The 24,964-nt window shown below is 35.0% G+C and overlaps 3 protein-coding genes across 3 annotated transcripts; 1 reads left to right on the top strand and 2 right to left on the bottom strand.

Annotated features, from left to right (window-relative positions):
• The first annotated feature begins 3,079 nt into the window (after positions 1 to 3,079).
• Positions 3,080 to 8,817, top strand: LOC107830081 (plasma membrane ATPase 4-like). Its single transcript, XM_016657566.2, has 15 exons — positions 3,080 to 3,342; positions 4,260 to 4,379; positions 4,477 to 4,575; positions 4,699 to 4,836; positions 4,930 to 5,244; positions 5,474 to 5,800; positions 5,896 to 6,015; positions 6,215 to 6,337; positions 6,414 to 6,518; positions 6,605 to 6,914; positions 6,999 to 7,513; positions 7,658 to 7,831; positions 7,918 to 8,100; positions 8,181 to 8,359; positions 8,450 to 8,817. Exons 1-15 carry the CDS (start codon positions 3,283 to 3,285, stop codon positions 8,544 to 8,546), a joined length of 2,865 nt encoding a protein of 954 aa, XP_016513052.1. The 5' UTR covers positions 3,080 to 3,282; the 3' UTR covers positions 8,547 to 8,817.
• A 789-nt stretch (positions 8,818 to 9,606) lies between these two features.
• LOC107830084 (ribonuclease 3-like protein 1) lies at positions 9,607 to 11,794 on the bottom strand. Its single transcript, XM_016657567.2, has 3 exons — positions 11,308 to 11,794; positions 9,968 to 10,073; positions 9,607 to 9,849 (listed from the first exon to the last, which is right to left on the bottom strand). The coding sequence occupies exons 1-3, from the start codon at positions 11,519 to 11,521 to the stop codon at positions 9,690 to 9,692; spliced, it is 480 nt and encodes a 159-aa protein (XP_016513053.1). The 5' UTR covers positions 11,522 to 11,794; the 3' UTR covers positions 9,607 to 9,689.
• Positions 11,795 to 17,845: 6,051 nt separating this feature from the next.
• On the bottom strand, positions 17,846 to 21,746 carry LOC107830085 (putative receptor-like protein kinase At1g80640). Its single transcript, XM_016657568.2, has 10 exons — positions 21,205 to 21,746; positions 20,548 to 20,718; positions 20,171 to 20,421; positions 19,952 to 20,084; positions 19,783 to 19,846; positions 19,584 to 19,680; positions 19,377 to 19,479; positions 18,616 to 18,734; positions 18,430 to 18,519; positions 17,846 to 18,346 (listed from the first exon to the last, which is right to left on the bottom strand). Exons 1-10 carry the CDS (start codon positions 21,365 to 21,367, stop codon positions 18,197 to 18,199), a joined length of 1,341 nt encoding a protein of 446 aa, XP_016513054.2. The 5' UTR covers positions 21,368 to 21,746; the 3' UTR covers positions 17,846 to 18,196.
• Between the last annotated feature and the right edge of the window lie 3,218 nt (positions 21,747 to 24,964).

Here is a 24,964-nt window from a genome sequence, read left to right as displayed (position 1 = left end):
ACTTTAATGCTCGACCTCCACAACTTCCTTTCTAGGGTCATGTCCTCGAAAATCTGAAGTTGCGCCATGTCCTACCTGATCACCTCTCCCTAATACTTTTTAGACCGCCCTATGCATCTCCTCGTACCCACCAAAGTCAGTCGCTTACACCTCCTCACCAGGGCATTAGGGCTTCTCCTCTGAACGTGCCCGAACCATCTAAGCCTTGCTTCCCGCAACTTGTCATCCATAGGGGCCACGCCTACCTTCTCCCAAATATCTTCATTCCTAATCTTATCCATCTTAGTGTGCCCGCACATCCTCATCTCTGCTACTTTTCTCTTCTGGATATGTGAGTTTTTAACCGGCCAACACTCAGCCTCATACAACATGGCAGATCTAACCACCGCTCTATAAAACTTATCTTTGAGTAACGGTGACACTTTCTTGTCACACAGGACTCTAGACGTTAACCTCCACTTCATCCACCCCACCCTTATACGATGATCTCCATATTTCCCTGTATAACTGACCCAAGGTACTTGAAATTGCCCCTCTTGGGTATGACCTGAGAGTCAAGCCTCGCGCCCGATCCCGCTTCCGTCGGCTCGATGCTGAAGTTGCACTCTAGGTATCGTACTAACATAAATTCTTATCCTACTAACATAAATATTTTTATTAGCTGATTGGAATCCTTAGCTAGTTTCTCTCCTTAAATCAATTATTGTCCATCTTAAATGCAAAATTGCCTTCAATTTTCCCTCAACCTTTTAATCTCTTGTTGGACCTGGGATACCGAATCATAAATAAAAATTGCTCGGGCGCGCCCTATTTGGTCGTCCCCATTTAACCTATACCCATTTTTTAAAATTTTTTAACTTGTACCCAGTTTTTAAACAACTTCAGCCCCTTTCTCCTCCTCCTTCTCCTCCTTCGTTTTCTTATTCTTCTTCAAAGACTCAACATCGACGGAATCCGATTACATTCTCTTTCAAAAAACCCAGCTTAGTGATATGCATAAGCTGCAGTCAACAACTTACACCAATCCTGCCTAAAGATAAGCCTGAAGAGTTTGCCTTAATCTGCAAATGATGAAAACTATAAAAAAAAAATCCATCATTTGCTTAAACTGCAACTCATACACCAAAGAGCACTTGCCATAATATTGCACTGGTTGTAACATAAGATTTAAAATGAACTACAATTCGATAATTAAATACTTTTCTATTTTCGTAGTGACCAAAAGTTGAACTTCGTGGCCAGATTCCTTTTACGGCACAACAAACAAAATACTATTCACTACAATTACTTTTATAAAGTTTTTGCTGGATTCAAGTTTTTGCTTATGGTCTTATGGATTCAACTTCAGCTTATATAGTGCTGAAGTTTTTACAAATGAACTAAATAACTTTAGCATCTTCTGCTAAAGTTTTTGAAAAAGCTTATTCAGGACAAAATTCAGCTTATTTAGTGCTGAAGTTTTTACAAATGAACTAAATAACTTCAGCATTATCTGTCAGTTTTTGAAAAAGCTTTATGACAAAACTAATGAATCCAGGACAAAAAACTTCAGCTATTTTAGTGATGAAGTTTTTACAAATGAACTAAATAACTTCAGCATCTTATCCAGGTTAAAAAACTTCAGCACTGCCTTTGCTACTTCAGGCCCGTCTACTAGAATGCTGAAGTTTTGCGTGATTGCCTTTGTTACTCCAGCCCCGTATGCTGAAGTTACGCGAAAAAGTAGGTACGCTTACAATTATTTTTGCAAAGCGAGCACAAATTAAAACATGGCCCAAAATGCGAGTATTGATGCAAATCCCCCGAATCATAAGATGCTGGACTTTAGTACCACCAAAACCTTGGGCCAAGTTATATTCAGTTCGCATTTTCCGCAGTCTCTAATGACTATAAGTCCACTTATTTTTATTTTTTTGGCTAATAGTCCACTTAAACTAAAGAAGCAAAAATGTCACGCCTAAAAATCAAAATAATATCAGATCTTGCGTCAACCAATTATGAATATTCAATCGAAACGTGTAAGTCAGGATATTAAACACATATCTACCGGAGAAAACCTAGAACGGTCCTGTTAATTAGTGCACTAATTAGGTAGGATTAATTGAAGTTGCAGTCAGTAGTTGCAAGTCCACTCTATACACCGAATGGTTCAACCCAAGGCTCTCAATTTAATCTCTTTTAAACTACTTTACTTTTGCAAAATTAACACAAATAATTGCTCAGCCAGCTGTTTAAACTAACAATAGCTAGTGGAGATATAATATATGCATAATTTATGTATTATATGTGTATAATTATGTACAATCAATATATAAACTATGTACATGGGTTAAAAAAGCAAATAATGAATATGACTGACTATTTGTGTAAAGATCCCGGGAAAAACAATTCACGGGTCCCCTCAGAAAAAATTGTTTTGTTCATTCTAATTTATATAGTTCCTCTTTTTTTAGGACAGTAAAAAAATTTAATAATATTTTTTCATAATATTTTTCAATCAAATACGAATTATCATATAAAAATAAAACAGAACAAATGCTAATTACATTTCCTGTGAATAACTAAATAGACAAATTAGGAAAGACGGGGGTGTTTATTTTGTTTTAGAGCAGGGTTCGTTACGCTACACATAGAGAAGGGTTCTTTTCTACAGAGGGTTCGGTAGATATGTGTACTTATTCTATTCGAACCTGAAAACTGAAAAAAATAAAATAAAAAAATAACTAGTAAATAAAAATGAGTTAAAAGTTGAGTGTAGAAGTGCCTTAGCAAACGGAACGGTCAGGAATAGAGAGAGAGACCAAAAGAGAAAGAAATTAGTATTACCGCTAATTTTAATTGGTTTAGAATACTTGGCTGGGAGTAATTTACTACTTTAATCTGGTTTATATCTTTTACTCAATCAACATTTCCGTAACCTAATAAGTATGGACTACTCTTAAGTAAAAGAGAAAAAGTTGAATAATGTTACGAATGGACTCCTAATACTATAATAGTTCAAGTACCACTTTAATTCAAACCTCAATCTAATCTAAAAATCCGCAATATTTTAAGAATCAGAGTTACATATTTGGATTTTGGCACAAGCTAGAAAACGTAATATATAAGGAGAGCAAGTCTCACGAGCACAAACTTCTATCAATCGGTTAAAGTTGAACAAGAATCATAAATTGGCTGCGATATAATGATTTCAAGAGGGACATTTCCTGAATAGAGACTCTCTGTGTGTCTGTGTGTGTGTTAGTGGTAGCTTACAGTGTGTGTGTGTGATAGAGAGTAACAATGGCGGATCAGAAGGGAACCGTCAGCTTGGATGATATCAAGAAGGAGAACGTCGATCTCGTACGGCCCTATCTCTGTTCTTACATGCACGATAATATTACATGCACGATATTAATTATATTCATATAGTTTCATCCTCTTGAATTTTGGTTTTTATATTCTTGCTTTTCTGGAGATAACTTTGATTGTATGATTGTGTTTTGCGTGACGAAATGTGAAAATCAACTTTGATCTCTTCTGTAATGCTCCGCTGCACATGCTTGTATGTATTACGTTGAGAGGTGAATTCAGGATATAAATTCTATGTGTTCAACTTTTAAGATTTTTAGTATTGAAACCATTGTATTTTCAATCACGGGTTCAACATTATGGAGTATTTATTGTAATTTTTAGTGGATCTTTATCGCAGGCGGATCCAGAATTTTACGTTTATTTATGGGTTTCCACAATGATGTCGAACTAATATACAATAATAACCGTACAAACAGGCTGGGTTTCGAGCTAAGTATATTTCAACATTTAATGAATTTTTTAGTACAAAAAGTTATTGGGTTCACATAAACCTGTAACCTTTACACTAGATCTGCCTCTGATTTTTACACATAATTCGGCGTCGAAAGTATTGGATTCAGATGAACTCGGTTTTGCAACGTTGCATCCAACTCTGATTATGTAGTTGTATGTACTAATTATGAATCGATCTTGTTACCGGGAGAAGTTTCTAACATGTATTTCGACCAGGTTACAGACTTTGTCCATATTTCTTTGATTTTCCTCCAATATGTCAACTGAATAAGGCTGTTTAATTCACGTTTCTAAGTAACTTTTGTCAATCGAATGGTACTTATGATTTATAAGCTTAGCTGATAATGGTGATCTGAGGCAGTCATACGATCAGATAAAAGAGAAGTTTGATCTACATTATGAAATCTAAAGCTTTTTATGCTCCTAAACTTCACAATTTTTTTGGTATACAGGAAAGAATACCAGTGGATGATGTATTTAGGATATTGATAAGTTCCAAGGGGGGATTGGCATCTGATGAGGCAGAGAGAAGGCTTGCTGTCTTTGGCCAAAACAAACTTGAGGAGAAAAAGGCAAACTTTATTATCTTACTGCTTTTTGTTTCCTCTTCTGCTCTATGTTGATTAGAATAGGGACACCTAATTGTTTGAATCCTCATATATAAAACAGGAGAACAAGATCTTAAAATTCTTCGGTTTCATGTGGAACCCCTTGTCATGGGTCATGGAAGTTGCTGCTGTCATTGCCATTGCATTGGCAAATGGACAGGTTAGTTCTCTGTCGAAAACAGTAACACACACTCCTCAGTTTGTACACACATCTAATAATAGTACTGTTTTTTTTATCTGTTTCTATCAATGAGCTTTATTGTTTTGCGATGATCAAATGCAGAATAGGCCTCCAGATTGGCAAGATTTCCTTGGTATTGTTGTCTTGCTTGTCATCAACTCCACTGTCAGCTTCATTGAAGAAAACAATGCGGGCAATGCTGCAGCAGCACTGATGGCAGGCCTTGCTCCCAAGACGAAGGTAAATTCTGATAACAAAGGTAAAAAGTTATTTAAAAAATAAACTACAATTAGATTCATTGTGAAGTGAATTTTCTGTCTTCTTCTTCAAAAGGTATTGAGAGATGGTAGCTGGAAAGAGATGGATGCAGCAATGCTAGTACCCGGGGATGTGATAAGTATTAAGTTGGGGGATATCATACCAGCAGATGCTCGTCTACTTGATGGTGATCCGCTCAAAATTGATCAATCTGCTCTCACGGGTGAGTCATTACCCGTGACTAAGAACCCAGGCGAAGGAGTATTCTCTGGTTCCACCTGTAAACAAGGTGAAATTGAGGCTGTTGTCATTGCCACTGGAATCAGTACCTTTTTCGGAAAAGCTGCTCACCTTGTTGATAGTACCAATAATGTTGGCCACTTCCAGAAGGTAAAATTTGACATGTTTCTCTGTACTGAATTCTGATCGAAAAGTTGAATTTCACGTTAACAAACCATGTTTTCAGTAAGTTGACCAGCAAAATTTCTTGCACTGATTCTAAAATTATTTCCAAATATTTTTTATATTTGATGATGGTTTGAAAGCATATTAGAATTTAGAACTGTATAAGATTTTCGGCATTTTTTTGTTTTCCAACTGATTTAGTTGATTTTGACAGGTTTTGACAGCAATAGGAAACTTCTGCATATGTTCCATTCTGGTTGGAATTGTCATAGAGATATTGGTGATGTACCCAATTCAGCACAGAAAGTACAGAGATGGAATTGATAATCTGCTTGTTCTTCTCATTGGAGGAATTCCAATAGCTATGCCTACTGTATTATCAGTTACTATGGCAATTGGATCCCACAAGTTGTCGCAACAAGGTGCCATCACCAAGAGGATGACTGCTATAGAAGAGATGGCTGGAATGGATGTACTATGTAGTGACAAGACAGGAACTCTTACATTGAACAAGCTTGAAGTAGACAAAAACTTAGTTGAGGTTGGTGAATTAACACGCCGTTCTAGTATAGTGTTTGAAGCAATAAGCCCAAAAGTGAGCTAACTAGATTGTCTTGTTGGGGAGGGGTGGTACAGGTTTTCGCAAAGGATATTGACCAAGATACAGTTATTCTTCTTGGGGCCAGAGCTTCAAGGGTGGAAAACCAGGATGCTATTGATGCTTGCATTGTAGGAATGTTGGCAGATGCCAAAGAGGTAGTAATTAAAAGTAGTATCAAATTCTAACTTGCTCATAATTGGTTGTGGAACATACTTTCACTTAATTTCACGTGTATTGCGTGCTTTAGGCAAATTTATCCATGCACTTCTGATATGCATTATTAGCAGCTTTGATCATTAGAGAAGTTCATCAACTTACTTGTACCTGAATTTTAGATTTATTTGTGCTCTCTAGGCTAGAGCTGGGATCCAAGAAGTGCACTTCCTGCCTTTCAACCCTGTAGACAAGCGCACAGCTATTACTTACATAGACGCCAATGGCAATTGGCATAGGGTTAGCAAAGGTGCACCTGAACAGGTAAGCTATACTTGACACTTCTCTCTCTGTCTTATAACTGAGTTGGTAAGCTTGAACATTTGATTTATTTTACCAGATCATTGAGATTTGTGGCCTAAGCGAGGATGTAAAGAGGAGAGTTCACTCCGTCATTGACAAGTTTGCTGATCGTGGTCTTCGCTCTCTTGCAGTGGCTCAACAGGTGAAATTTAACAAAGCAAAGTCTCTAGTATTGTATTTCTTTTGTGCATCAAACTGAAGCCAGTGTTTGGTTCTTTGTAAATACAGACAGTACCAGAGAGGACAAAGGAAAGTCCAGGAGGGCCTTGGCTCTTTGTAGGACTCTTGCCTCTTTTTGACCCTCCAAGGCATGATAGTGCAGAGACAATAAGGCGCGCTCTTGTCCTTGGCGTCAATGTCAAAATGATAACTGGTGATCAGCTTGCCATCGCCAAGGAGACTGGTCGGAGGCTTGGTATGGGAACAAACATGTATCCTTCTTCTTCCCTCTTGGGGCAGCACAAGGATGAAAATACTGCTAACCTCCCTGTCGATGAGCTCATTGAAATGGCTGATGGCTTTGCTGGTGTCTTTCCAGGTAACTTTCTCCATCCTTTGTTTTCCCCAAATATCTTTTACTGTTAGTAACCTGCCCTCCCTGATTTTAATAACAACTGTGCAGAGCACAAATATGAGATTGTGAAGAAGCTCCAAGAAAGAAAGCACATTTGTGGTATGACTGGAGATGGTGTGAATGATGCCCCTGCTTTGAAAAAAGCAGATATAGGCATAGCTGTAGCTGATGCTACTGATGCTGCCCGTAGTGCATCTGACATAGTTCTCACGGAGCCCGGACTAAGTGTGATAGTGAGTGCTGTATTGACCAGCCGAGCCATATTTCAGAGGATGAAGAATTATACCATTTATGCTGTTTCTATAACCATCCGAATCGTGCTAGGCTTCATGCTCATTGCACTAATATGGAAGTTCGATTTCTCACCTTTCATGGTTCTTATCATTGCCATTCTCAATGACGGAACTATCATGACCATATCTAAAGACAAGGTGAAGCCGTCACCCATGCCTGACTCATGGAAACTGAGAGAAATTTTTGCCACTGGCATAGTTCTTGGCACTTACCTAGCCGTTATGACTGTTATCTTCTTTTGGGCTGCTCACCAGTCAAATTTCTTCAGTGTAAGTAAATTGTGAACATTTCTTCAGTATATAATAGAATTGCTCCCCCATTCTTATTGCTTGACCTTTATCTCATGTTGCTTGTTGATCCACTAGATATTTATTATACCCATCTCATCCTTCAACTTGGCGCTGTATTTGCAGGACAAGTTTGGTGTAAGATCGATTAGAGACAATGTACATGAGCTCAATTCAGCACTATATCTTCAGGTCAGCATCGTCAGTCAGGCACTCATATTTGTAACTAGGTCAAGGAGTTGGTCTTATGTAGAACGTCCTGGTCTCCTTCTGCTAGCTGCTTTTGCTATAGCACAACTGGTAAGTTGATTGGTTAGATTCCAGTTGAGAACACCAATTATCTTATACTTGTAGTTTCCTTCACCTCTAATGATTATTATTTTCAGGTTGCCACCATAATTGCAGTATATGCAAACTGGGGTTTTGCTAGGATTCGTGGTATTGGTTGGGGTTGGGCTGGTGTTATTTGGCTTTACAGTATTATTTTCTACATACCTCTGGATATTTTAAAATTCGCCATCCGATACACTTTGAGTGGCAGGGCCTGGAATAATATGATGGAGAACAAGGTACTTCACATCAACATTCATGTCAAATTATTTATCACCTAACATGTTATGACACTCTCCTGCTATTCACACCGGTGCAGGTTGCTTTCACAAGCAAGAAGGATTATGGTAGGGGAGAAAGAGAGGCACAATGGGCGTTGGCTCAACGCACATTGCATGGACTTCAAGCTCCTGATAGTTCCCAGGTGTTCGACAACAAAAGCTATAAGGAATTGTCTGAAATAGCCGAACAGGCCAAGAGGCGTGCTGAAGTTGCCAGGTACATAGATCATTTTCAATTGCATAGTGTTTGTATTGATTTTCTAAGTTCCAACAGTTTCTTATTCGATTGTTTTGCATTTGTTAATAGGCTAAGAGAGCTTCATACTCTAAAGGGGCATGTGGAATCAGTGGTGAAGCTCAAGGGACTTGACATTGAGACAATTCAGCAACATTACACGGTTTAGCACAGAAGTCAGTGGGGGAAGTTCTACTAGTTGAAATAAAGAGTTAGAAATAAGGATTAGAGAACTGTTTCTAGGTTCCCTCTTTCCCTTCCTTTTGTTGTTGATTTCCTAAGATAGTGATGTTGATATGCGATAGTAGGAATAATATAGCAAAGAAGGTTGGAATGCACAGAGGTCTCGTAAGAGAGCTAGACAGTTTTGCTTTTAGCTTGTAGTTGTATTATTCTACTAGTTTTGACTTTTTAAATGGTTATTTAGTCTGACTTACAAATTGCAGCATTCAAGTTTAGTGTCTTTGTTTTAGCATCCTAAGAATATAATCTATTTTCCTCATCCTTTCAATTTTTTTATTTTTATTTTTTTAAATAAAAACAAACATGGGTGACTTGAACTAGATTTTAACCAGGATTTGAGTAGTAGCTCAGTGGTTGTAAGGTTGCAACTCCATCCTACATTACTTTAAGTGCATGGTTCAAAGAGCAATTTTAACATGAGGATCATCTTGAACTATCCTAGTCTCAATAATGAACGAAAGTCAACGAAGAAACTAAGTAGGCATTTGGACATGAAAATTGTAATTTTTTAAAAATGTAGTATTTGGAGATAAGTTGAAAAATAATTTTTGTAATTTGAAATTATATTTCAACATGCATTTTACTTGAAAAAAGTTTGCTGTACCACTTCTTGGTTTTTGAAAAACACATTTTCGAAAAATTTCTAAAAAATTACAAAATTTCATCGACAACCACATTTAAAAAAAAAATTGAAAAAAATACCTTTGTTTATGGACAAAAAAGGCCTAAGATGGTTCCTTTTCTAAGTGATTGCTCATAACTGATCAAATATCGATAATGAAAGAGAGTTTCTGTCAAAAAGTTGAAGTGCACAATATAATTGGCAGCTAAATTATGACACTATCTTTATACATCAAATGCACTTAAGTTACTTAACTTAAGATTATTTCTTGATTTGAGCAATTGCATCAATGAAGTAAATTTTGCAATGGACAAGCTTACAGTAAACTAAGTCTGTTTAAACCCCCACCCCCCACCCCCACCCCCACCTTTTTTTTTTTTATTATTAAGTTTACATTCTGTTTACTGGAATCACAATTCACTAACCCTTTAAAAAAACGAAGTTAATTTAGTACTTCTTCAACCTATAACCAGCTTTGTTTAGAAACCACAACGCTCCTTCAGCTGCATTTTCTGCTGCTGCTTTCTTCTTTGAATGTGGATTTCCCATACACTCTATAGTTGTTGTACGTGGTCCTCTTATTTCCACATATACCTTGAAAGTGAACCTGCATTTAGCTTCTCCTTCTCACTACTCGTTATACGTTTAAAATCTATAAATGTGCTGACAATAACAGAGTACTATACTAGGAATTTGCTTTTGAATTGGAAATGGAATGAACATACAACTTCAGGTGATCTGGACCTTCCTCGTTGCAACATTCAAATAATGGCGCTTTCCAATGATTTACTGCACAAATCTCGTACAAATGTGATTTTGCTGAGCCCTGACCTTCAAGAGTTATCACGCAAAAGCATGGTGTCATGGCCCGCCACATTATCATGCCACGTAGGTATCACTTGGTATATATTTTTGCCATATGAAAAGCTTACATATGAAATAGACTAGCACATGTGTGAAGGTTCTAGAGAAATATGAAAGATTCTCATGAAAGACTTTAGAACCCTAGAAAATAGCTAGGAAAGTCCTTAGAAGATTCCAGTTATATAGAAAATTTTAGAGAAATGACTTGTAAATAATAAAGGACCTGTGTAATAATTTTTATTTACTCACTAGCTCCTAGGGGACTAGTATATAAAGGGGATATTCATTTGTAACTCATCAAGCAAAACAATCAAATTCTCTATAATAAAAAGCTTCATTTGGCAAATTTCTCTTGTCTTTCTTATCTAATACTCCCTTAGCAGTCTTGAGTATAGTATTTTAGGCTGACTTGGCAAAACAGGATCGTGAGCAAGTTGTCAAGTGCCGCACATAAACTTAGTTCAAGATTAAGGACGTGATAATAGGCGCTATTAGAAAAAATCAAATATACTTTTTGCACTTACTTATAACAACCAATTGTCTCGCTTAAGATTATAATATATTTAAGTTTCCGTTTATGCTTTGAGATTTTGCAATAACTTATTACTGTGATGAAAATTTGAGAGTTCATTTCATAATATTGCTTGTTAATTTCGAATGTTCTGTCTCTCATTGACAAGTAACGGGAATAGAATAGACAACATCAACTTCTGAATAAGATAACCTTTTGAATGGGAGAATGATTTTTGTTGAGTTACAAATATCATTGACTTCACAATTTTAAAGCATCTAGTGAATAGATTGATTTTGATTCAAATTATCTGACATTGGAAAAAATTAAAATTCATTTTATTATTTTCTATAAAACTTATAGTTTTAATTAATAACGTACTAATTAAATAATTGGTTTAAGAAGAGGTAAGTGAAACTTTTCTCTCCAATTTTATGGGTCACGCTTATTTTTTTTGTTTGTCCCCAAAATAACATTATCCTTTTATATTTTACAAAATATAAACTTTAATATTCTCATTTTATTACTTAATAAATGACATAGGTTTTCAACCACAAATTTTTTTAAAAAAATATTTTTATTTTTATAAATTTTGTGCCTAATCAAATATTTAAACTGTCTAATCAAACACATTAACATAAACTAATAGCCCCATTAATAATAAATTAATAATAAATGAAGAGTTCTTACCTTTGCCTTTGGAGTTCCCATCCATGGCAGCCCCATCAAAGCGAAGCGGGCGAAACATATTCGGGTCGGGTACTGTTTCACTGCTACGGACAACTGGAAAAGCAGAGTCTGAATCATCTTCTCCTCTCTTAGCGACTTTCTTTTCTACCATATCCGTTGTGTATCCTCCTCGAAGCCGCTGAAGAACTCTTTGAGCTTTCTCATATTCCGTCATGTTCCAGAAACATCCAATCCAAATCTTTTGATAAACTCCAATTCATCAATTACTACCAGTTCAATATGCAACACAAATATAGAGTTATAATTGTATTGAGGGCTGATGACAGTATTAGCGGTGGCGTATGGAGGAGGAAGAGTTTGGTTAAGATGTTTTATAGCCTGTTTGCAAGCTTATTTTTGGCCAAAAGTGTTTTTTCTTTTTTTTGCCAAAAGCACTTTTGGCCTTAATTTGAGGTGTTTGGCCAAGCTTCTGAAAGAAAAAAAAATGCTTTGAGGAGAATCAGAAGCAGTTTTTGAGAAGCACAAAAAAGTAGTTTCTCCCCAAAAATACTTTTGATAAAAATATACTTTAGAAGCAATTTTTTAAAGCTTGGCCAAATACTAATTACTGCTCAGAAGTGTTTTTCAAATTAATTAGCCAAACACAAACTATTTCTCACTAAAAATATTTTTGAGTCACTCTTAAAAAAAAGCATTTTTCAAAATAAGCTGATTTTTACGGCTTTGTCAAACGGGCTATTATTCTTATACTATATTTTTGGATTGGGTGCTATCGTGTCACAGTCTTTGGACTTGTTCTTTAATAAGTGTGCAACTATTTAGGATCTTATTTATTGAACAGTTGCACAAATTTGGTAGTTTAACTGAATAGAAGGTAGAAAGCTAAAATTAACTAATCAATTAAAGTTAGGCTCGTCTTGCATTTATGACGTCCATTAATTTCTAGCCGCAGCTTTCGGTTAAAAGATGAGATATGATTTCCTTGTCAAATTTGTCTCATACTCTATGTTTAAGCTAAGAAAATTCTTTTTCAAATTCTTTGTGAGAATTGCATTCATGGGAATTAACTATGAGGCGTTTGTACTCATTTTCCTATCATATTTATTTTTTTTATTTTTTGAAAGAAATAATAACATATTTATTATAATTGAGTTTTTTTCTCTTGGAAGGAAACAGGGGCGATCCTTCTATAAAGCAACTGCTTTAGGCCCCATATTTATGGAAGCCTCATTTTTTGTTACACCTAATAGATTATGTATATGTTTAAAAACAATCTGTGAAGTGAAAAAGTTTGATTTCTTTCTTTAACAAATATAGAGAAGAAGGATTTGCAACTGCTATGATTTTTGTAAAGAAAATTGCACTTGAAATAAATATCGAACTCGAATTTCGTATGAAACATGTGATATATATGAAGTAACAATTTGATGAGGATGTTGATAATGAAATCTCCAGATCTTTCGATAAGTCCTTTAGAGGACGGGTTATTCACATTTCATTTGATGGTCATTGGCAAATTGAAAGTTAAGCAATGGGATTCCCCGGGGAAAAAATAGAGATGTCTCCTACGTTAACCATTGATTACTTTTATATAGTATACAAGGCTACTTTTTCACTTCAAAATATATTTGAACAATTCGAAGCATATGAAAATATTTTTGGTTTTCCATTTAGTGGTAAAAACTAAGATCACTAGATGATGGAAATTTGAAAAAAAAATATTATCTTTAATCTTGAATGTTCCTTAAAGCATAATAATCAATTTTATATTGATGGTTTAGATTTATTTTTTTGAATTAAAAGTATTAAGGAAAATAGTACAATTAGAAAATAGTAGTTTAATTGATACACTCAATCAAATAAAAAGATTTGATTCTTTTTCAAATGCCTATATTGCTTATGGAATAATGTTAATAACTCATGTTACCATTGCTTCAGTGGAAAGAAGTTTTCAAAAATTAAAATTGATAAAATCTTACCAAAGTTCAACAATATCTCAAAAGAGGTTAAATGGATTAGTTATATTGTCAATTGAGAAAGACTTATTAGGAGAAAATAATTATAAAAACTTATTAATAATTTTGCATCTGAAAAAAAAAAGCTAGAAAAATAGATTTAAAAAATTAAGGCCCCTTATAAAATTTGGCTTTAGGCCACAAAACTCGTTGGGCCGCCCCTGGAAGAAAATTATAAATCTCCCAAATTTGGCTAGTCCATTTTCTTGGAGGGAAATGTTATCAATCTGTATTTGTAAACTAATTTTGGAAAAAACAGAATAAAATATAAACAAAAAATGTAAATAAACAAAAGTTAATCTGAACCCACTGAATTCACAGTGTTTCCTTAAGGAATTTAATCCTCTCTTAGTACCCAAGATTATAAATTATTTCCTCCCAAGATAGAATGAATTATATACTAGTGTAGCGGTACTGCAAACCCTAATGTTTCAACGAACACAAAGTTCGGTAGCAAATCACACTTACTGTTGTTTTCTTTGAAGATAAACAATGCAGAAGAAAGGAGAAGAACTTAGAAAATAGTATGAAAATTCTGAGAGAATGGACATGTATTTATAGCCAATGTTGGGCTGAAAACTGAAGAGGTGCAACTCTTCAGAATGGTTGTTTATGCAAAACAGTCATAGCATAAATGTCATAACATAAATGGTTATTTACTCAACAATAAACCGGGAGAACTGAAGATGGAGGTTAATTTTCAGTTACAAAACTGAAAAACGGAAAACTAATAACGGAATTGGATTTAATATTAATATTGTTGGATTTAATATTAATATTCTGTTATTAAAAAGGATATTTAATAACATTTCTGTTAATATTTACTATTAACAAATAAATTTGGTCCAAAAAATTAAACAATCAATTGACCGAATCCGAAGCGGAAGCGGAAGCCGAGCGAGCGACGACGCGAGGCTTGCCTTCTTCTCAACTCTTTAAGAGCTAGAAGAAGAGCAGCTGCTTATATACCCATTAAAACCTCTCCCTCTTCCAATATGGGACAATGTCCCTTCATCAAGGAGGGGATCTCAAATGAAACTCGAAGCCGAAGCCGAGCGACGACGGCGGCGACGCGAGGCTTGCCTTCTTCTCAACTCTTTAAGAGCTAGAAGAAGAGCAATTGCTTATATACTCATTAAAAACCTCTTCCTCTTCCAATATGGGACAATGTCCCTTCATCAAGGAGGGAATCTCAAATGAAACTCAAATATTTTATTTTCCCTCCATTTTCCATTCACCCTATTTTAAGCTATATTAAGCTTAATAACCCAACAGGAAATGCTTGGATTTCTATAAATTAAGGATCTTTCCTTCTTATTCGACAATTTCTACATTGTAGCCATAAGGGGTTTGAGAATTTTGTTTAGTGGAAGAATTTTTCGGGACAAGTGTTAGTATGTCACTTGTGTTTACCTCTTTGTGAGGTTGTTCTCTCAGTATTTTGTATTCTCTTTTATATAGTGGATTACTCATCTCCGTCGTGGACGTATGCCAATTGAACGCGTCTCTTTTGATATATTTCTCTTTTGTTATCTGATTTATCGTCATTCAAGATTTGCTTTACTGGCTTCCGCATGACACCTGATTTTTTTCCGGTCCTAACATTAATAGCCTCTTTGCCTCTTCTAATATAGGAGTAAGGCTTGCTAACACTATACCTTACTTGTAGAAATTTACTGTGTTTGTTGTTGTTTGTTTGTTTTGTTTACATTCATAGAAATTAACAAAGACATATACAGACACACAAGAGGTTGCTTTGATGGTAAGCAACCCCCACTTCCAACCGAGAGGTTGTGAGTTCGAGTCTCCCCAAGAGCAAGGTGGGAAGTTCTTGGAGGGAAGGATGTCGGGGGTCTATTTGGAAACAGTCTCTCTACCCTAGGGTATTGGAGGGAAGGATGTCGGGTTTCTATTTGGAAACAGTCTCTCTACCCTAGGGTAGGGGTAAGGTCTGCGTACACACTACCCTCCCCAGACCCCACTAAGTGGGATTATACTGGGTTGTTGTTGTTGTATATACAGACACATTAGCAAACATGTAAAAATAATCACGCTTGATAAATTTTTTGCATTTGCAAAAAACATTGTCACTCTTCTGAGATGCTTTCTAAACTGGGATGCCACTGATCAAAAGAGGAAAGTCTGGTGGGTGAAACTCCCGTTGATGTTTCATTGCAATCCACATTAGTTCTTTGATTTCTATTGAGAAAATTGGTTTCAGAGGATCCCAAGCTACTGTTTGATGATCTTGTTTCAGTATTACTCATCACATTTTCCCCGCTACCGGATTTATTAATCCTGATCCCTGTTAACAAACACGTAAAGCAATTATCACCCTGGGATTGCACTTCTCTGTTTTCTTCTTGTCTCAGGGAAGAATAAGGTACCTCAGAATTTTTGGGTGAATTTCTTTGGAATAACCAGCAGTTAGAAAAATTGCCTTCCTGTTTTTCTGTTTTGTTTTCCTTAAGACTTGATTGTTTCTGAAGTTTATGAATAAGAGCCGGAGAAGATTTCATGGCGAGGGATTGAAGTCTTTTAATGGTTTTTATAGGCACAACATAGAATTTCTGGCCAGGCATGAGGGTGGTTTCGGGTGGTAAAATAGCCCACGGCTGTTGGAAAACGCTGGGATGGCAAACCCAACTCTTGGGATTTCTATTGATTATCTCAGCTGCAAGAATTGGCCTGTCGTGCAGTTCTACGTGTCCTCCTGGATGTACAATCTTCACAAACATATTTTTAGTATTGCGACTGCATATCCAGTTCGAGAAGGCCATGATTTTCTAAGCATATATATACCCCTAATTCTCCTTTATTGTTGCTTTTGTTATCTTTACCTTCTCTTTTTGGGTGCTAGAGATCAGAGTAGAATCGGCAGAATTAAGGGTTAAAGTGGGATGGTTAATGAAACAGGACAAAGTTTTATAGTACTATTGCGTTTAATGTAGACATCCTTAGATATTGCCGTGACAATGATATCTGGTTACTAAGAAAGGAATCTTGCATGTAAACAATAAATTCCTTCGTCTGTCGTCAAGCAATTAGGAATTTAGTTTAACCGTTCTTTAAACGGAAAATTCATTCGGAAGTATAGATATTGACAAAAGAAATTGTTGGTTTTTTAAAAGATGGAGCAGCAAAAAGATTAAAAGTATTGATTGGAAAATGTCTCTCAATAACTTTATTAAGCATAACAAGGCTTTAAATAGCCAATTTAAGAACAGAATCTGCAGAAAATCAGAAGAATAAATATTCAAATTCAAAAACCTAAACTATCTCAACCAACTTATCCAATTAAATTTAAATTTAAAGAAAGACTCCTCCTTTGACTAAACTACTTATTATTCTGGTAAATCAAATATAAACAGTAACAAATGCAAAATCCAACAGAAATAACTGCAGTTGGGTAGCCCATCATATTACATCGTCTTTTTTGGGTAGTCCATATCAGCTATGAATAAAACACAGCTGATATACCGATGGAAGCCAGTTGCTGTGACTGGAAACTTCAAGAAAACATGTTATTGACACTAGTTTTCCTGAAAGAAAATCTTCAACTAGTAAAAAACAGCGTTATATATCCTTTTGTCTTTCTGAAGGTGAATGCTATTTCACTAAAAGATACGTCCAAAGTTGTATCACGTGACTATCTAAGACAATGAACTGGATATTATTTTCCCCATCTTTCAGAATGCCAATTTCCATTTCACCAAACATGGGGTTGAAACCTTACTATTCTAAACTAATGTGGACCAACAATAGAGAAGAAGAACAGCAGCCCTCAGGCCCACCATATTAGGATTTAACGTAGTGATCCATGTAGTTATATTGCACGACGATGATCTCCCTCAACCCCACCCAACAAAGACAAAAAGAAAAGGAAAAGAATATGCCAACGACGATAAAAGTTATCAAAGCCAAAAAAAAGAATCAAAAATAAAAATAAAGAGTTGCCAAAGTATGTCAGTTGCCAACTAGCTACCTGATACTAAACCTAGGTAATAACTCCATGAGAACTAATTTCTAGTTGTACTTCCAGAGATTACTTATACTATAGATAAAGTCTCTTAATAAATTAGGCTCCAAGAGTTATTTAAGATCCAATGCAATCTAACAACCGGCTGATGAGAAAGGATCCTTCCTTGAAAAAGGATGGCAATGTATCATTTTTAGCATGGGCACATGCAATAGTTTTTGAGGTCCCAGATCCACAAAAATTGTAGGCCATACTACACATGGTGGGTGGGCATTCATGACTTATTAGACACTTCAATTCTTTTTTTGGGTGTAGAAAATGGCCAAAAAGAAACTGTAAGATAAAGCCAAAATAAAAAGTCAATTGCTTTAGTGAGAGGCAACATTTTTATCCTATCTGCCAGGATATGCAGAAAAGTCAGCACGTGAAACCCAACTAGGTGGGATAAAGGCAGGCTTTGACCGTCTGCCAGCAAGAGGTAGGAGAAAAAGGCCAGCTAATCATAACAGGTATTCACAGACAAGAAATAAGGAGAACAGCAAACTTTTGTATGCACAAATACTGGAATCATAAGTCATTCTTTACAATAGCAGCACATCAATTCCTCTAATACAGAAAACAACCATGAAAGGACAAAAACCTGAGGAAACTTGAAGTGAGATCAGAGATTTTGCTACCTCAAATTTACAATTATATACACACAGCATAAATTTTCTTTTGGTAAGTTGTCCTACTCTAAATTCATAGCAAAAATTGCATTAGCCAATTAACAAACTCAGGATAGAACAAAAGAAGAGGAAAGGTCAAGTTGTTCATTCAGTTACCAGTTTCCGTAGGAACACAAGTAACACCAAGAGTAGGCCGAAGCAAACTTTGAATGAAGCAACTCATTTTGTTATGCGTTAATAGATAGTGCAGAATCCACAACTCTCAAGGACCCACCAAGCTCAATTGGTACAAGGGGAATGAAGGAGTGCAGGACATCTGTTATCAGTGGTCGGTAACTTGGTTCTGGTTGTACACATAGCACGGCTACAGCAGCAACCTATCAAATCATCCGTTTTGATTCTGTAAGTTAAAGCAGTAAAATGAAAGTAATAATTTGACAAAAGAGGTAGGTGCACAGACTTGATACAAGTGCTTGAGGTCCATTCCGTTTCTGATGACAGGATCAACAATATTTGGGAGCTTTGACCTGTCAGTAAGCTGTGGCATTGCCTGCTTGTCATGGAATTACTGAAACATCAGTATTCCAGGAAGTCATGAAGAGATAAGGAGCAAACACTCAAGTATGAGCAGTAATTGCATAAATACCCATGTGACGATAGATTGGCACTGAGCTCCTGCTAGTTTCTCCACTGGTCTTCTCCCCATTAAAAGCTCCAGAAGTATAATGCCGAAAGCATAGACATCACTCTTATCAGTTAATTTCCCTGAAATGCAGCAATCAAATGGGAAAGAATGTTCGATTTTCAGACTTCTGTTTAGGATGTTATTTCCTACAGGAAGAACAAGCAATAATAGCACAGATCTGAATTCTGCTTTTGAAATAAGCTAATCAAGATAATTCTTTCGGACATTAACATTTAAATATCAATCTTAGATATATCTTGTGACAAAGAAACAACATTGAAGACAAAATGGTGCATCAAGAGGGAGTCAAAGCAGAATAGTCATCATACTTGAAAAGAAACGAGAAGTTCGTGAACAAAAGAAGAGAAGCCTAATCTCTTCGCACAATCTAATTGTTGATAAATCAAATATGTAGATGTAGCAATTACATCTGTCTGCTAGGAGTTCCATACTTCAAAATCTAAACTGAGGGCAAGAGCTCAATGATGATGGTGCTTCTTTGGATATGCTTTTGTACGTGGATATATGAATTCTAGGAGGGAGCATTCTTTTCTAATCTGAGAGGAGCGAAGTGAATATAATTCTTGGGAGACACTTCTATGACACAAAAAGAAGACAGAATCATAAGATTTGGACTGTTTACGTGATGAGGCACATTCGAACAATAAACATCTGTACCATCTTCATTTAGCTAATTGTGAGAAAGTAGGGAACTAACATACCATCTAAGAGGTACTCTGGAGCCACATATCCCAGAGTTCCTGAAAGCTTTACGTTGCTCTTGTTTAAGTTCCATCCAGCTATAGCTAAGCCAAAATCAGAAAGCTGATCAAGTAAAAACTGATCGACTCAGAAAAAACAGACCATATGAAAAGTTTGCTAATGGAGAAGCAATTGAGATTTATGTGACTATATTGCTAGTGGTTTACCTTTGCATTGAAGTTGGAATCCAATAGAACATTAGACGATTTGAGATCTCTATGGATTACAGGGGGGTTACAGCGCTCATGGAGGTATTCTAGTCCCCTGGTCAATGTCAACAGCGTAATTATAGTATTAACTTCCAAAAACGCAGAACTGAGGGCAAAAACGAAAAAATTAGCACTAATAAATCATAACATTAAATACCTAGCCACATCCAATGCAATTTTCATGCGAAGATGCCAATTCAAAGCTGATCCACGAGGAGGTCCTGGTCAAGAGGACAACTCAATTATGGTAATCTAATAACAATTCAGATATCATATTGATATTCTTTTGTACTTTATATCAGAAAGTAAATAATAGTAGTTTTTACCATGCAACTGGAATTCCAAAGATCCATTCTGCATCATTTCATACACCAGAAATTGTGCATCGGCATGAATGCAGTACCCAAGAAGCGAAATAATATTTTGATGCTGAAATTTACTCAACAAGTCCACCTCATTCTGAAATTCAATCAGACATGACTTTTAGCACCAAATAATTACAACCATTACGGAACAACATTTCGGGTCAAATTCTATCAGACTACCTCAAATTCTTTTTCAGCATCCTGTTCGCCACCACGAAACTTTTTAACAGCTGCTTGGATGTCATTGTTGAATTGAGCTTTATACACACATCCTAATCTACCTTCTCCTAGAGCATTCTGTTCCTGGAAATTGTTGGTTGCAGCTACTAATGACTGGTATTCGATCACAGCAACTAGTCCTTTTCTTCCCACAGATCTCAAAGAAGGGAACTTGGCCATTATTGGACCCCAAGAAAGTCCCTTTGCAGACTCTACATTATAAAATTGGACAAATAAAACAATGTGGAAGCTAGGATACAGAAAATGCACGACTATAAGTAAGTAATAGGAACTCAAATTATCCTTCCATAGCAGTGACTTCTTGATAACAAAGTTACCTGCTTTCTGACTGCCTTTTTCAGCGGATTTCTTCCGCATTTTTAGTCTGTAAATCCAAAAGCAAGTTGACAACAGCAGAATTCCAGCAAGGAGGGTTGATGCAACAATAAGTGAAATCAAAATTTTCTTATTTAAATCCTGGTGGTGTACTACTTTCAGCTCTGCAACTCCTGATTTGAAAAATAAGACAGAGATACTCAATGAGCTTGAGCTTTGATTGAAAACTAAAACTACAAAAAGAGAAACTTATTGTAATGAAGCAAATGAAGATTTGCCCCATTCGATTGCGAATTCCTAAAACCCTCCCCCCCCCCCCCCCACCCCTATAAAGAAGAAAATGTGGGTTTTTTCAATTATATTTGTCTTGAGCATCATTATGTCTGGTATCAAAGGATAATGAAAATTATAAAAAGCAATAATACACTGCAAATTATTTAAAAAAAGTGAAGAGCAGAGTAACAAATCTAAGTATCAAAATTGCAAGTTCCTATCTAATTTGAATATAATTTAACTAATTGCACATTCAGAGTTTCAGACTACAAATTTTATGCTATAGACGAATAAAGGGGTGCGGTATAATTGCAATCCAATTCCCAAGATTCATAAGTTACAAACTAAAAAAACCAGATGGTGATTAGGCATTGTTGAATTTTTACCAGGAGAAGGAGCATCTTTATCAGAAGGAACTTGAAAAATGGGTCCTTTCTCAGTAGGAAGAACTGGGTCTGTAATTGGAGGCTGGGGAGTTACATCCACTGGAGCTGACAACAATGGAGTAGTGAAAACCCAAATGGGTATAAGCAGGATGAAAATCTTCATCTCCTTTTCTTTCTTCAAAATGTCATACAAAACTGATAAAGAAGACTCTGTTGATTTTTAACCAATGATTTAGGAAAGATTCAAACTTTTTGTTCCTCCATGGGAGTTTTGAAAATTGAAATGTGGAAAGCGCAGATGTGCTTAATGGGTATCTGAATTGTGCTTCTTTTTGCCAATAAAATGCAAGAAAGGGACAAAAGACTATGTCAGGAAAAGGAAAAGGAAAAGGAAAAGGAAAAGGGAGCTTCTTTTTGTAACCTGGAAAAGCTAAAAAGGAAGGTGGGGGGAACTGAAGAGAGACACAACAATCTCGTGGCAGTTATCAAAAGTTGAAAATCCTTTTTTCACAGAGTTAAGAAATTCACGTAGCTGTATATTGGAGATTGTGATAGTGGCCTTTGACACACTTTAATACTAGGGACTCTGCTGTTGGGATTTGGTTGTAATGTTGGGGCTCGTATGGACGAGCGACAAACAATAATTAATCATAAATTAAATTTTAGAATAATTTATTTCATGTTTGATTAAGAGAAAATTGTGGTATAATTAATCACGAAATTAATTATTTCGGAATTGTAATATTTTTTTTATCCCTATGAAAATGTGCAATAACTAATCCCGCGATAATTAATCCGAGATAATATCTTTCCAACCAAACGACCCCTTAGGAAATTATTACTGCCCTCATGATTTTATTTGACATTATTTTTCTATTAACTTCTTAAATATATTTCTATATTTGAAATTACCATCTCGCCCTTCATGAATCATGACTACTAGTAATAAATTACCCCTCCGTTTCATAATACTCCCTCCGGTTCACAATAAGTGATCAGTTTCCTTTTTCATTTTGGTTCAAAATATGTGTCCAGTTAGGTAATCAAGAAAAAATTCAATTTGTTTATACTATTTTACCCTTATGTGCATATCCCTAAAAACCCGACTATGGTTTGGTGTTGGAAAAAAATCCGACCTTAATTGGTTTGGTTTGGTTTTAACTAAAAAAAGTCAAACCGAAACCAAACCAACCCGACATTACATATATATATATATATATATATATATATATATATATATATATATATATATATATATATATATATATATATATATATATATATATATATATATAAATACAATTATTGTGATGTAATTTATAAATATTTCTTAAAAGATTTCATAATTTTATCTTTTGAGATATTATTTCAAGGTTGGACTTAGAACTTTTGAATGTTTCAATAAGTTTTATAGCCTTTAACATTAGTAAATTAAATAGTGCTAACAAAAGTCCCAACCAAAATCAAACCAATACTAATGCTAACAAAGACATTCAATTCAATACTACGAACGAGAATGTATTGAATATCTATTTTTTGTTTTACAATAATTTAGATAAAAATGCATAACCTATTTTTATTTTTTCTTTAGCGTTTAATCATGTAATTAATACTCCCTTATTAGTCTACTTATTTTAGCATGACTTAGTACTTTTAGATTATGTTTATTTTTATTATGGCTTTTTAATTAGCAATATTTATATTACATAATTTTATTGTCTTTATTGTTGAATATTTTTGAATAATGTCATGACATATCTCATATTTTGTATTATTTTCTTGGAAAATACTTTATTTAGTTGTATCTTACTATGACTAAAGAAATATTTTGAGCACAATTTATATGTTTTGTTTTACAAAGATTTTACCGGAAAAAAAGTTTTGAAAAAATCCGAATAACCCGAAAACCCGAGAGTGAAAAATTCGAGTTTTATTGGTTTGGTTTGGTCTTTAGATTTAATAACCTGACACAATTGGTTTAGTTTGATAATTGTAAAATCCGAACCAACCCGACCTATGTACAACCCTACCCCTAACACTAGTTATCAATATGATTTGCGTTGACTACCTACATTAGTACTATTACTGTTAATATAGTACTCCCTCCGGTCCAAAATAAGTGATTTTTTGGCTTTTTTCTTGTAGTTCAAAATAAGTGATTTTTCCAGATTTTAAGAATGAATTAATTATTATTTTTCCTACATTACCCTTAGAGTAATTAATGTTGGAGTATGTGTTAGGAGTGTTTATGTGAAGAGATAGTAAAGGTTAATATGGTCAATTTCATTGTTAATTAATGTTAAAAAGTAAATTTCTTAATATGTGTTAAAACAACCACAAAAATCACTTATTTTGGACCGGAGGGAATATAAGATTACGTTCGTTTGACAGTAAGATTTACCAAACAACCACCCTACATGATTATTGACTGAATTAACTTATTTTCCCAAAGTCAAATAAATTTTTATTTTATTAATTTTTTTCAAGTTCATTATGGACTTTGGGAAATGTTTCACATGAATGATTTCTCCACGAACAACAAGACTAAGAGGAAAAAAAATGCATTATTTTAATTTCTAGCTACTAGTTAGTGCAATTTGAAGAAAGACGACAAGAATCCCTTCATAATCCACAATAGCAACAGCTGCTGATTGCTGGCAACTTTGAATATGCGCTGCGTATCACTTAAACAAACTACAGATAATTAGGTATAGTTTCTGGTCTAGTAATTAGGTAATCATATGGTCAATTGACCATCATTCATTTTATACTGTAATATATAAATAAAATATTAAGTTTTAAAGGTGTATAATATATATTAAACATTCTTTATCGAGAATCTTTTTTTATTTTTTTCAAATTTAAACGTTCTTGGAGAAGTTTCTAGCTTTGCCCCTGACTATCGATATAATTTAGCATATTGTAATAGGTTTACAAATCCATGCATGGTACAAGCAATTACTTGTAATTGAATTTTAAGTAGACTAACAATATAAAATCTTTTCATCAGTTAAGCTCTAGCAATCGCTCGTTTTATTTATTGTTGTTGGTAATGAAGATCACTTCAGTCGCTTTCTTTCAAACCGTTTACATGCAATAATAGACCTCTTAACTTAGCAATAATTGACGAATCATTTATGTAGTGTTTATCCAATAATCGTAGTAGTAAATACTAGTAATTATCGCATGGCAAATTTGTAACAGTAATAACTGCTGGACTACAGGAGACTTTCACCTTCTGTTGAAAGGGAAAAAAAGGTACGAAAATCAGAAAAAATAAAATAAAAAGCTTAATAAAATAAAACAGAACGAACAGGGGTGGGGGGACGCATGCTCGATTGCTCGTTGTGTGTGGTTTTGCTCCCACGCGCGTATCAGTTATTTTGTCAGTTTACTACTTTCATAATTTCCAAAATGAATTCAAAATTCAAAGAAAATTATAAAGAAAAGAATTCAGACACACACCGCATTTCTGAACTTTTAACATCTAATCTCCTGCCGATTAAAGATTAAGATTTTTAATATTGAAGTCATCATATTCTCAAAGTTATGGGTTCATATTCGCTATTTCTTACAATATTAGCAATTTTTTACACATAAATTTTTGACCCACTTTAAAAGTTATGAGTTCAATTGAACCCGTAGCTATAATAACCTCTGACCACATGCACATTATACAACTCCAACTTTTCCATTTGCTTGGTTACCTGGTACAAATTTTCTCTGGCACACCCATGAAGTTGGGTATGTTGGGCCTTTA

This window comes from Nicotiana tabacum, chromosome 6, assembly GCF_000715075.1.
Source record: "Nicotiana tabacum cultivar K326 chromosome 6, ASM71507v2, whole genome shotgun sequence".
Taxonomy (NCBI): Eukaryota; Viridiplantae; Streptophyta; class Magnoliopsida; order Solanales; family Solanaceae; genus Nicotiana; species Nicotiana tabacum.
This window is presented reverse-complemented; position numbering and strand designations above follow the sequence as displayed.

What these genes read in the sequence shown, in the direction of transcription:
- LOC107830081 (XM_016657566.2), top strand. Translation starts at nt 3,283, where the DNA reads ATGGCGGATCAGAAGGGAACCGTCAGCTTGGATGATATCAAGAAGGAG. An exon ending in ACAAACTTGAGGAGAAAAAG is followed by an intron (nt 4,380 to 4,476) that starts GCAAACTTTATT and finishes TATATAAAACAG; the next exon opens with GAGAACAAGATCTTAAAATT. An exon ending in GCCTTGCTCCCAAGACGAAG is followed by an intron (nt 4,837 to 4,929) that starts GTAAATTCTGAT and finishes CTTCTTCAAAAG; the next exon opens with GTATTGAGAGATGGTAGCTG.
- LOC107830084 (XM_016657567.2), bottom strand. Translation starts at nt 11,521, where the DNA reads ATGACGGAATATGAGAAAGCTCAAAGAGTTCTTCAGCGGCTTCGAGGA. An exon ending in TGGGAACTCCAAAGGCAAAG is followed by an intron (nt 10,074 to 11,307) that starts GTAAGAACTCTT and finishes TAACTCTTGAAG; the next exon opens with GTCAGGGCTCAGCAAAATCA. An exon ending in GGTCCAGATCACCTGAAGTT is followed by an intron (nt 9,850 to 9,967) that starts GTATGTTCATTC and finishes AGCTAAATGCAG; the next exon opens with GTTCACTTTCAAGGTATATG.
- LOC107830085 (XM_016657568.2), bottom strand. Translation starts at nt 21,367, where the DNA reads ATGAAGATTTTCATCCTGCTTATACCCATTTGGGTTTTCACTACTCCA. An exon ending in TAAAGATGCTCCTTCTCCTG is followed by an intron (nt 20,719 to 21,204) that starts GTAAAAATTCAA and finishes TTTTCAAATCAG; the next exon opens with GAGTTGCAGAGCTGAAAGTA. An exon ending in TCCAGAGTACCTCTTAGATG is followed by an intron (nt 18,735 to 19,376) that starts GTATGTTAGTTC and finishes GCTGCATTTCAG; the next exon opens with GGAAATTAACTGATAAGAGT.